The sequence below is a fragment of the Kogia breviceps genome, chromosome 8 (genome assembly GCF_026419965.1).
Source record: "Kogia breviceps isolate mKogBre1 chromosome 8, mKogBre1 haplotype 1, whole genome shotgun sequence".
Classification (NCBI taxonomy): Eukaryota; Metazoa; Chordata; class Mammalia; order Artiodactyla; family Physeteridae; genus Kogia; species Kogia breviceps.
The window spans coordinates 10,764,921-10,777,384 of NC_081317.1; the positions used below are offsets into that span (position 1 = coordinate 10,764,921).

The window sequence follows — 12,464 nt, forward strand, 5'->3', positions numbered from 1 at the left end:
AGTAATTATTTAATGAAGCAGTAGTAGTGTTAGAAAAGCTTTTTATTGTCTGACTTCAAATACAACTTTCGGTTAAGTTATAGTGATGCAATGTAGACTCATTTTTGTTTTTTCTTATGCATACTTTGATCACCAGGTATCAAGGTTACATTGGTGCAGCCCTAGTTTTGGGGGGAGTAGATGTTACTGGACCTCACCTCTACAGCATCTATCCTCACGGATCAACTGATAAGTTGCCTTATGTCACCATGGGTGAGTGTAATGTTTCCCTGATGTTTCCGAATTGTCTTATTTACTAAGGTGGTCTCTTAAAGTCGGTTTATTTCTTGATAGAGGAGGCAGTGCAGTACAGTGCTTTGATTCCTTCTACAAGTATTATTGAGTTCCTCCTAGGGATTAGGCCCTGTTTTATGTGCTTGGGATATAGCAGTGAACAAAATTTAGATAAAGATTCTTGCCTGCAGGGAGTTTATATTTTAGTGGGGGTGGACACAATAACAGCAACAATTATAAATATACATATAATATATTAGAAAGAGATAAATAGAAGGAGAAACAAACAATGCAGGTGATATTATACTTCAGTTATGCAAGATATTACCTTTGGGGGAAACTGAGTCAAGAGTGTACAAAAATGTGATGTATTATTTCTAACATCTGCATGTGAATTTACAATTACCTCAAAACAGAAAGTTAAAAAATGTTAATGCAGTGCAAGAGGACTTGAGAAGGTTAAAGTAGGTTCATGAAGAAGGTGAGGTCTGAGTGGATGAGCCTCCCGGGCAGGGGGAAGGCTAGAGTGGAGGCCGCACTGGGGGCCTGGTACACGCAGAGATTTTTTTTTTAAGCTAGAGTGACCAAAGTTCCTCTTTGCCACTTAATCTCTGAGGGATCCTGGGCATATAATTCCTCTCTGAACCTTGATTTCCTTACTTGTGAAATGGTATCAGTAACACGTACCATGCGTACCAGGTTATTTATAATGATTAGAAATAATGTGTATAAAGCATCTGGTCCAGTGCCTGGCCTATAAATAGTAGCTACACTTTTTAGATCAGCTTGTACATTTGCATTTTAGCTCTAAATGCTAGATAAGAGTACTTTTTTTTTTAATGACAAAAAAAAAGTGATAGAATTATATTTAGAAGAGTTGGGTTTTTTTTTTGTGTGTGTGATATGCGGGCCTCTCACTGTTGTGGCCTCTCCCGTTGCGAAGCACAGGCTCCGGACGCGCAGGCTCAGTGGCCATGGCTCACGGGCCCAGCCGCTCCGTGGCACGTGGGATCCTCCCGGACCAGGGCACGAACCCGTGTCCCCTGCATCAGCAGGCGGACTCTCAACCACTGCGCCACCAGGGAAGCCCAAGAGTTGGGATTTTTGAATTTAACTTTCATGCTAAATTTCTGAGTGAAATTGCATATGTCCAGGGACTTCCCTGGCGGTCCAGTGGTTAAGACTTCACCTTCCAACGCAGCAGGTGTGGGTTCTATCCCTGGTCAGGGAGCTGAGATCCCACGTGCCTCGCAGCCAAAAAACCAAAACATAGAACAGAAACAATATTGTAACAGATTGAATAAAAGACTTTAAAAATGGTCCATATCAAAAATTTAAAAAAAAAAAAAGAAAGAAAGAAATTGCATATGTCCTGTAACTTGAACAGGTCATTTGTAGCTGGCGTTTTTCTAGCTGTTGTTTACCTTTTACATTTTTTGTCTTAGTATCTTGGCTCTGCAGAGCCAGGAATAATGGCTGCCTTGAATAGTTTGTAAATTGCTAGCTTGAGACTTTGCTATTCCATTCCATGTAATACACAAGCCTCTTATAAGATTTGAATGCAACAGATGTTCCATGTTTGTGAGAAGAATGATTTATCCCCAGATACCGTATGGAATAATATTTTAAAATGAAGATACTTACAGTAATTTTAGAATTGCTCTGAATTGCTTTGTTCCATTTTATTTGTTATTTCCATCAGGGTACTGTTTTTATTTCCCCCCGTTTGATGCCTTTAAATGGTAGTAAAGGTGGAATAGCCTTTTCTACTAAGTAGTTTCATTTCTTCTTTTTTTTATTAAAAAAAAATTTCACGCTTGCAGGAAAGTAACAAAAATGTACAGTGAATAGTCATATATACCTTTTACTCGTGTTTGTCAGTTGTTAACATTTTACCACATTTTTGCTCACTCTCTCATACATTATTGTTATTTTTTGGTGTATGGAACCATTCGAGAGTAAAACAGCAGACACCATAACCCTCTATCTCAAAATCCTTTAGGATGTTCTCTTACATCACCTTGATAAAATCATCAAAATCAGGAAATTTAATATTGATACAAAGCCTTTTCATTTTTAAGATGGAAAAATTGAATTGGTTTCTGTTGCTTTTGAACTGTAGTAATTTGTCTTATGAGCATAATCCTGAATTTAGGAAAAGTTGTTGAAAGTGAATAAAGCAGATTTGTGTCTGCTCATTGCATTCCTGCAACTCCACTTTGTGCTCTGTCCTGGCTGACAGTGATCTTGCTTCCCTCCAAGTCCAATGTGAGTCCAGGGTGATGGCTCCACAGCTTTGATTTTATGGCATACTTCTGCTCAGAAATCATCACTCTCCACAGTCTGGTTTTGCTTTCATAAGAGATTAAGAAGATTAAGAAGAGCAAGACATCAGTAACACCTGATTTTAGATACACACGTAAGTTGTTACTTTGAGGTTTAGTTTGTTTGTTCATCTGTTCATTTATCAACTATTTCTTGAGTGCCTTCTGTGTAAAAGCACTGTAGCAGGCTCCCCAGAGAGAGGTTGAATGTCTGGATCCTTACCCTCAACATATTCCCAGTGTAATGGGGGAGATAGATGTATAAACTGACAAGGGCAGTAGGTACAAAGGCCATTGGAGGCCCAAAGGAGAAAGGGTCTAAGCTGGAAGATTTCAGGGAAAACTTCACTTCACTTGAGCTGAATCTTAAAAGGAGGATAAGTTACTTTCATTCATTTATCAGATATTTATTTAGCATCTGTTATGTGCTAGGCACTGGGAATATAGTGGTCAACACAGCACCTATCCTCAGAGCTTATAGCCTCTGTGGGAGATAGGAATTAAGTAAATACACATTAATCTAAAAGAATGCACTGTGCTAAGTGCCCTGGAGAAAAAAAAAAAAAGTAATGAGAGAATGCAGGAAGGAGCATGTGGATAATGGGTGTTTGGGAAGTCCTCACTGGGCAAGTGACATGAAAACATTTTCTAATGAAAGTAATTTATGAACATGACAAAACATTCAAGTGGGGAAAAATATTACATGAAAAGTCAGTCTCTTTCATATTTCCCCAAAGTAACCACTGGTAAGGGTTTATTGTGTTTTTTCTCAGAAAATGTTTTATGATCCACCTATATATATCTGTCATCTGTCATCTATCTGTCTATCCCTATTAAAAATACATAGCTGAGGTCATGCTGTAGATACTGTTCCATTACTATTAACTTGTTTTGAAGAAGTTTTTGCATCAGTGCTTGTAGATTCTACCTTCGTAGAATTGTGCTGCACGTCTCTGCCATGGTTCAGTGGCCCACTCTCCTGTTGATGAGTATGTGTCTTGGTGCACTTGTGTGCGTACATCTGACGAGTTCCTAGTAGTGGAGTTCTGGATTAGGGTGTGTGCATGTATTGCTCAGAATTCTCTGTTGTCATCATTAGAATCACTGGATGATTTAGGAAAGGAGGAATTTTTATTTTTTAAAGGATAGTAGGTGGCTCACAGAATAGCTAGGAGGGCAAGAACTGGGTTTGGGGCCAAGAACATTTTCAGAAATAATGCTGCAGAATGGGCCATTGCAGGTGAAGGCAGAATGCTGCAGACCACACTGCTGGCCCAGCTGGCGCAGGCCCTGGCTCGCTGCTCACTCGGCTGCCCTGGCTTCCTCGTCTGGAACTGAGGCTTCCTGCCATCTCATTCACTGTCTGAGAGTTCCTTGTAGGGAAGGGTGGTCACTGTCTGAGAGTTCCTTATAGGGAAGGGTGGGTGCTTGGTTGGTGATGATTGGTGAGGCTCAGTCATCCGTTTATAAGGTGGGGGGGTTCCCCAGACATAGAAAGGAAGTATAGCTACTGGGCAGCCCCCAAAAGTGACAGATCGCTGGTCATACAGTGCGTTTTACCTATTGAGAGCTGTTGCCAAATTGCCCTCCAAAAAGATTGTACTAGTTTGTATTCCACCAAGAGAATATGAGAATGCCTTTCTCTTATAAACTCTCCTACTTTGGGTATTCTTGCCAGTCTGGTAGGTGAAAGATGGGGAAGAGTAACACTTAAGCCGAGACCTGAATGATGAGTAGGAATTAGCCTGGAATTTGCCACCCTACTCCCTACCCCCAAGGGAAAGACTTTTCAGGCCCTGCAGTGCACAAGGGACCAGTATGGTCAAAGAACTGGAAGGCCAGAGTTTGCTGGATGGGTGAGGCAAGTGCAGTGGGTGGGGGGGAGTGCTCCATGCTGGGGGCACAGCAGAAGAGGTACAGGGATGGAGATGTACTGACGTTCAGGAGGACGGGGCAGAGGCCAGGCTGGAAAGCTAGACCGGAGAGAGTCCCCACGGTACAGGCTGAGTTGTTTGATTTTGTCCTGGAGGTTCCCATCTGCTCTTTTCAAGCCAGGGGACGATAGGATAAGATTCGCTTGTTAGAGCGGCCTGACAGCTGTAGGAAGGAGGATTGGCATGTGGGAAGTCTAGAGGCAGAGAGGGCGATTACATCCGGCCAGAAACGCTGAGTGTGTGCATGGGTCCAGTGGCACAGGGATGGCCACGGCCGTCACAGGGAGCACTCGGGCCAGCCGGCCTTTAGGCCCCGTGCCGCACCCCTGACCATCCTCTGCTGTCTTCCTCAGCGCCAGCTCCTTCCTGGCTTTTGACCACAGTGTTGCAGTAACTCCTCCACCGGGGTCACCTTCCTTCCAGTCTGGCTTTAGACCCTTTTTCTTCTTCCTCCTCCACATGTACCTTAGGTGTTTGTGGCAACAGGCCCCTTGCCCTCCTCTGAACTGCCTTTCACACCCCACCGCTGCTGTGCTGCCTTCTTTCAGAAATGCGTTTTCTGCCCGGAGTGTTCCTACTCGTCATCCAAGGTCTAGCCCAGAAGCCATTCCCTCGGGACTGCCCCAGGCTGTTAGCAAGTCCCTCTCTGGTGATGTGGTGTGCAGCTTGATTCCAGGATTTCAACCGTGTCCAGACTCTACTTTCCCCGGCTCTTGTCCTTCCTGCCCCTGCAAGAATCTGAGATCTCTGTCAGTAGAATCTGTCTCACTCCCAGAGTCTCACGGAGTCCTGTGTGACTCAGTGAATATTTGATGGTGAGTTAATTTTCTGAGTCTCTCACTTGCTTGTGCCAAAGCATGTGTGAAACCTAGTGTTAGAAACCTTAACTGCTGTTTATTGTTTATGAACAGTTTACAGTACCCCTGGAGTGGAGTTGGTGTAGATTGTATTCCATTTGTGTGGCTCCAGTTGAGCCGTAAGGGAACAGCACAAAGCACTGCATATGCGATAGGTCTTTTTTTTTTTTTTTTAAAGCTTAGTATTATCTTAAATTTAAAGCGTATTTGGAAGTGTCTCTGTGCCAGTGTCTGCTGGTGCCATCACATTATTTTCAGTTAAAATTCTGTGCAGGGGATGCTATCATTACCTTCTTATTGATGAGAAACCTGGAACTTAGATTTACTAACCTGCCCATTGCTGCCCTGCCTGTAAGCAGCAAAGCTGGGATTTGTCTTTCAGCTCAAGCAAGCCTGAGCTCATCACAGCTGCTTTGATTTTATCATCTTACAGAGATGTTACTTCATTAAGCTATTAAGTCTTGCTCCTGAATACTAAAAATATTTATACAAATTCCCAAAGGGCATTTATTGGTTTGGCATATTTTCGACTGTTCTTTGTGTGGATTTTCTTTCCTGTGTATTAAAAACAGTATGTACTGAAACAGTTTTATAGTATGAAAGGAAATTTTAAAAAATTATACACAATTCTACCACCCGAAGACAACATGAATTTTATATTTCGTTTCTTTCTGATCCAAGTCCGTTGTGAAGAGGCGCCTTTTATTGGAGAATGTGGAATAAAGTACAGTTTTTGTGCTGTCCTGGTTCTGTCTTTGCCATTCTTTTAGTTTCTTTTGGCTATTGTTCACTTTTGAGCAGGGCTTGATGCCTCTCCCTGCTCTGTGAGGTGTGCTGCGCTGCCTTTCCTCCTGATGGACTTCTGGCTTCTGTGGAGATGGTGATGGTTATTATTTCTTCCTTTTTTTTTTTTTTTTTTTTTTTGAGGGGATGGGGAGCTGGATATTGAGAGAACCCCAGAAGTGCCAAAATTTGGTGGTTTTGTTTTAATTCATGTGACTTATTTTGGGTGAGCTACAAACCAAACCTCCAACTACAGATAAAATAGAAGGCCCTCCTAACTGAAATGTGCCCACAGAACGTTAACATTCCCTGTGGGATTGAGGCTTTCCGTAAGTGTGGTGTAAGTGAGAAAATGAATATTTTATGTAAATTCTCTCATGTTTTAGTGAAAGTAGGAGTTTTTTATTAGAAATAAAAATACAACTTTGTAACGAATCTTTTCTTTTTCCTGAGTGATTTGACAGTAAGAGCTGGAAGCTACAAATTACCTGTAAGACAAGGGTGTCTACATTTTGTCTACCCATGGGCCTGTATTGGCGACCAGCCAGGCGCCTGAAGGCTACTCTTAATTTACATCGAATAGAAGACACCTGTCTTGTCTTGCGCATCTCTGACATGCTGGCACAGCTCCTTGAGCACAGGGTCCAGGAGCCTCCTCGCTGAGGGCTTGCCTTCCCGAGGGTTTGCTTAAGAGAAGAGTGTATCAAACTCCTCGTGGTGTGGCCCCCTGACAGCTTCTGTCCTAAAACCTTTTTTGTGAATGGGGTGTTGGCCATAATGATAGCAGTGTTCGTCCAGCAGCTTGCCGGCTGCAGCGCCAGCAACTGTTGTGAGACACTTGACTGATTTAGTCTTTGCACCGCTGTGAAGTGGGTACTATCATCCCTGTCTTGAGGGTGAGGAAATTGAGGCTCAGGTATGCTGGGGTCACACAGCCTGGAGGTGCATGATCTGGCATGAGAACCCTGGTCTCTGTGACTTTTCCCCCTTGGCTTTGTTATTGCTGTGAGTAGTGTATGGCATGTGGTCCAGACCAAATGTGTTTTGGTCCATTCTCAAAAAAGAAGAAAGGACCCCTTAGGTTTCATTTAATTATTTATTTTTTAAGAAAATAATTTGTAAGAGACTGCAAGTGATTGATTAGTGTGATTGTGGAAAACCAGGGAAGATTTTTGACTTTTCTTTATTAAGAAAGGGAAAAGGGTTATGGGTTTTTTTAATAGACAAAATACGCGTTCTTTTAATTCTCAGATTAATTAGCTTATTCTTTTAACTTGCCGGCTTTTCTTTATTAAGCAAACTGAAGTACTGTCAGGAGAAGCTTGGGGACCATCTTTTGCTGTTAGTTTGGCAGTGTTCCTTGCAGCTGCATCGGCAACATATATAAAATTTTTATTTTGCTCACTTATTCACATAGAGAATTAATATGAATGAAATTTAAAGCATGACATTCCTGGAAATGAGGCCCTTGGACAATTTAGGAATACTAACTTAAGGAATAAACATTGATATGCACCATAAGGGAAGACTGGGTCACTGCCAGGGCCGTCCAGGTAAAATTCTATCTCCAGATAACCTGGTTATACAATTTCCTAATTATTGGAATGTACCTCTTAAGTCCCAGTTTACAGAGCCCCCTAGCAATTAAAAAGATTCGGGACAGAGTAGTAAACAGACCAGATGTCTCACCTTGTGGGCAAAGAAGAGTCTTAGAATTAAGTTGGAACTTAGGAACATCAGTAGGGAATTCAGACCTGCCATTTCTCCATATTTTTACACTCAAGTGCAACCTTTGTGCAGACATTTTGTTATCTCCACATGACTCGATTTGAAAAATTGTCCTACACTGTATCAAATCAGTGTACTCTGAGATGGCAAATATTTCTTCCACATTCATTTTCAATTCTGAAATCAGATGTGAACTCAGCAGCACTGTATTTAGTTTATAGGCCCACGTAAAAGCCTTCTCAGAGGGCACATGACCTTGTAGCTCTAGTGTTGCTGGAAATTCTTTTTGCTCACTAGTGTGGGCCGGGTGACCGTGCAGGAGTTCTGTAAGCATGGGTCTCCAGCAGGTCTGGAGTGAGTCTTGTCGCCTGCTCTCTGTGGGTCAAGGACTATGTGGTGGCGGGAACCCCACCCTGGTGGGAGCTTTGTCTGTACAGCCAGTGACCATCCAGAGCCGGCTTTTCTGTAACCAGCCGAGGTATTACCTAGAATGCTAGAGAAAGAGATGGAAGCCCTGGCTTCAGTCACAGCCCTGATTGACCAGAGCTAGTCATTACCTAACCTCTCTGAACCTCAAACACCTCATTTCTAAAAAGAAGCTGATTTTTTTTGACTTGAAGGTCACTGGGTTACTGGGATGCTGCCATGTCAACGTTTGTGAACATGCTCTGTAAAGCACTATGTGCTTTTCCCCTGCATATGTTGCTCTGGAGTCGTTTTTAATTTTCTGAAGTAGGGTGGGATAGTGAAAAGAGCTCATCTTTGTAGTCATACTGGGTTCAGATCTAAGTCCAACATTTATTAGTTGTTTGACTGTGAGTGTTGATTTCTCCTTCAGGAAAATGGGGGTTAGAGGATCTGTTCCATGGGTAATGTGAGAGGATTAAGTGGGATAACCACGTGTAAAAATCTTTGTGTGTAGAAGATCATTGATGTTAGATGCATGGTGTGTTGATAATTTTAGTGCTCACACATTCTCTGTGTGCAGTTCTGTGTACTGAGATTTTTCTGGCAGTTTTTCCTGCTTTGATTAATATATATAAGATGAATTTCAGAAGATTTTAAATGTGCGATGCATGGATTTTGTATCTTAAAATTTGTACCACTATGGAATGCCAGGAATTAAGCAGCTGGGAACCAAAAGCCCATGGAAGTTGGGTTATGCATCTTGATTCCTGGTTGTTGCAGTGGTGGTACTAAGCCAATAGATGGTGCCATTATGTTAGGAGATGAGAAAATATTTACTTCGGCAATTCATCATGTTGTTTCAGGGAATGTAATAGAGCCAGTCCTTGCTGGTTCTTTATCTGTTCTAATTAGAGTAGACTTTGTTCTTGATTCTGTGTAGAAAATATTAAATGTCTCTTGTAGGTAAAGTAGTGAGATATTGAATTAATGTTAGGGTGCTCTTCCTCCTGTTTTTTTCTGCTCTGACATTTCACTATGAAGTCTTTTCTGATTTGAGTTCAGTCCTTAGCCTATAACCAAATAAAAGCCCTTGCTAGGAGTACATTTCAGAACTTAAATGCAGTGCGCACAGTTTTAATTCCTTTGCTTTTTAAACCCTATTTCAGAGAGAGTGGGGTTAATTAGTTCATCTTTACCTGCTCTTGTTTCAGAATTGGCCCTACTACAAAAAGTGCCTTTACATTCTTGTAACCTAGTGCTTGATGATCTTTTACTTTCTTGTTGGACAGACCAAGTGGAAAGTCATTTTATACATCAGAAGACTTTTCATGTGGAGGTCATGTAACTAGGGATTTGTTGGCAACCAGATCTGCCATTACTAGCTGTGTGTTTTTGGTTAGGTTCCTTTACCTCTCTGATCTTAGTTTTTTTGTTTTGTTTTGTTTTTTTGCATCTATAAAGTGGAGATAATACCATCTAGTCCACAGATGAATAAAGCGAAAAAATATATGTAACAGTGTTTTGCACATTTTTCCAGTAAATAGGATTTATTATTGTTTGCACAAGGCTCTATGGACAAGATAAACCTTTACTTAAAATTAAGACTAAGTGTGTGTTTATAAATTATTAAACTCTGTGGTCCTTTGTCCTAGAGGGTTCTAAGAGACAGGAAAACTTGGAAAAGGCCTGCAAAGGGATTAACTTGCGGTTTGGGAAGCTATTTTGAAATGTGGGCCAGAGTAAAGGGTGCCTTTGAAAGACCTGTCAGCTCTAACTGCCTTGAACTCCTGCAGTGGGAGAGAGAAGTGTGTGCCCTGCGCCCTGCAGTGCTGAGTGAGAGCTTGTTTTCTGGTGGGGCCTGATGATTAGGAGAGGTAATTTTAAGGTAATTTTCATCCTCCATCTTATCCTTTACACATAGGGTTAGGTGACTCCTCTGTTTGAAGGAGAACAGTTTTCTGTCCTCATACCTTGTGGCATTTCATTAAAATACGTTAATAAAACACAGCCTTTCACTTTTTAGGCCTGAATGCCCCAAATGTTAGTCTTTTCTTAGGAATAAGTGTTTATAACCTGTCAGGTCAATGAGACGTTGCAGTTGCAATTATAAGAAAAATCCCTGTTCCCTTCGAGGGGTGTTTTACATTATTTATGTAGAGTAAAATTTAACTCCTTTTTGACTACATTACATTTAGAAAAGGAGCTGCGTTTTTTGAGAAATTAGTTTCTGAATGAAATGTCATTGGATGCTTTAAAATCTGTTTCTTAGCATATTAAATGGAATATATATATATATGTTTTTTTCATTGGGAATAAAATGACATTGAGATACATTTGCTGATGAAAAGGAAGCATTCTTTCCCCTCACGAGGGGTTTAAATGTAATACTCAGTGCTTACTCAGGAGTGAAAACATCAAATTAAACTGCTTATGCTGACAAAGGACAAATCTGGATTTCAGCAACCCATGCAAGATTGTCTGATTGCTTGGCCTGCCTCTCCTCGAAGCTTTTGGCCAAGACTTACAATGAAATACAGGCATACATTTAAACCATTTCAAGTCAGTGTCTGAGTTTTCTCAGGCTCTGAGAGGAGTTCCACTGCTCTCTAGTGGCTGAATGTGGTCCCCCGGCACCAACATTGTTTTATTTTTGTGAATCAGCTCTTCACACATTGGCAGTATTGGCCTCCAGAGGAGGCACCAACACCAGGAGACCAGACCTTGTAGACAGAAACAGAGTGAAAAATGATCCCCATCCATGGGTCTGTGGAGAGCACCAAATTTTGTCCAGGATGAGTGGCCAGTTGACTAACAATGAGCAAGTGTGAGTAAGCACTCTGTCAGGGAGAGCTGACACTGATGGATGAGAAAGTTCTTGGTGTTACTCTTTTATCGCTGCATACATCTTACACCTTGGCAGGCCACGGTGGCTAACGGGTCCTTGGGTGCTTAAAATGGACCACTTCTTAGCAGAAGGAGCAGCTCTTTTCCTGAAAAGATCTGGCTGAATTGATTTGGGGGAAAAGCAGTTAGAAATCCATTTCCTGCTGCCTCTCAGAACTTCATGACTTTGAGAGAAGAAATTTTAAAGACCTCCATTTCTTTAAAAGTTGCCAACCCTGAGACTTGTTGAGAATGTTTGTATAAAAGAGCCCCTGGAGGACGGGGACCTTCTGTTTGTATAAAAGAGCCCCTGGAGGACGGGGACCTTGTGTTAGATAGAGTATTTGTAAGAGCTAACTTTTATTGAGCTTTTACTATGTGCCAGGCATTCTGTTTTACATGTGCCATCTCATTCAGATCTCAGATGACCTATGAGGAAGATGCATTCTATCATCTTACCCTTCGTGCGGGGAGGCAGGCAGGGCAGTAGGGCTGCTGTCCTGCAGTTTCTGGGGCACCATTCACCTTGTGCTTGCTGTGGTGGTTCCTCCTGGAGCAGCTTGGCAGTCGTGCAGGGCTGGGAAGGCCTCAATGGTGTGCTGCGGGAAAACAGGCAGGAAGCTCAGAGCTGTGCCCCATCTTTGCATCCGTGTTCCAGAGCCGGCCGCCCAGTGGGCACCTTCGATGGTTGGTTTGAAAGAATGAGTGGAGAGTTGCCCTTCTGAAAGGTGCATGGGCTAAAGAGCCACAAGACCTAGATTTGAATCTTGGCTCCCCTTATTGCCTTTAAATCAGCTGAGCCTCAGTTTCCATGTCTGTAAAATGAGGAAATACCTGCACCACATGAGTTAGGGTCTGGGACCGATAAGGTCCTAAGGGTAAATATTTTCCCTTCCCAGTGTGAGAATTTGTGAGCCTAGACCTTATTAGAAAAAGCAGATTTCTACCTGCTGGCTTTCGGATCCTTCCTAGAGCTTGACTTAGAGCAGCAGGTTTTAGAAAATTATTTGTCTTTCGTAGTTTCTTCAGCATGTCTGATAAAATAGCTTCTAGAATTGCCGAGTTTGATTTCATACTTGAGTGAACCCTGATATGTATGAAAATAACACGTTTCATGTTTTAAAAAAAATCCCACTATCCTTAAGCCATATTAATGGAGGTATTTTAAAAAATATATAGAGCAAGTAAAAGCAATATCTTAGTAAAATTTTCTTGATACATTTCAAACTTTGTCCTGAGTTGGATTGTTCTCTCAGAAAAAGTTAGGATTCAAA

General features: G+C 41.8%; 1 protein-coding gene across 1 annotated transcript in view; it reads left to right on the forward strand.

The window, feature by feature from the left end:
- The window catches only part of PSMB7 (proteasome 20S subunit beta 7), a 75,780-nt gene that overhangs the window by 27,636 nt on the left and 35,680 nt on the right, over positions 1–12,464 (forward strand). The window contains exon 10 of the mRNA XM_059073160.2: positions 137–252. Within this exon, the coding sequence (XP_058929143.1) occupies positions 137–252 (116 nt within the window). The remainder of the gene's footprint in view (positions 1–136; positions 253–12,464) is intronic.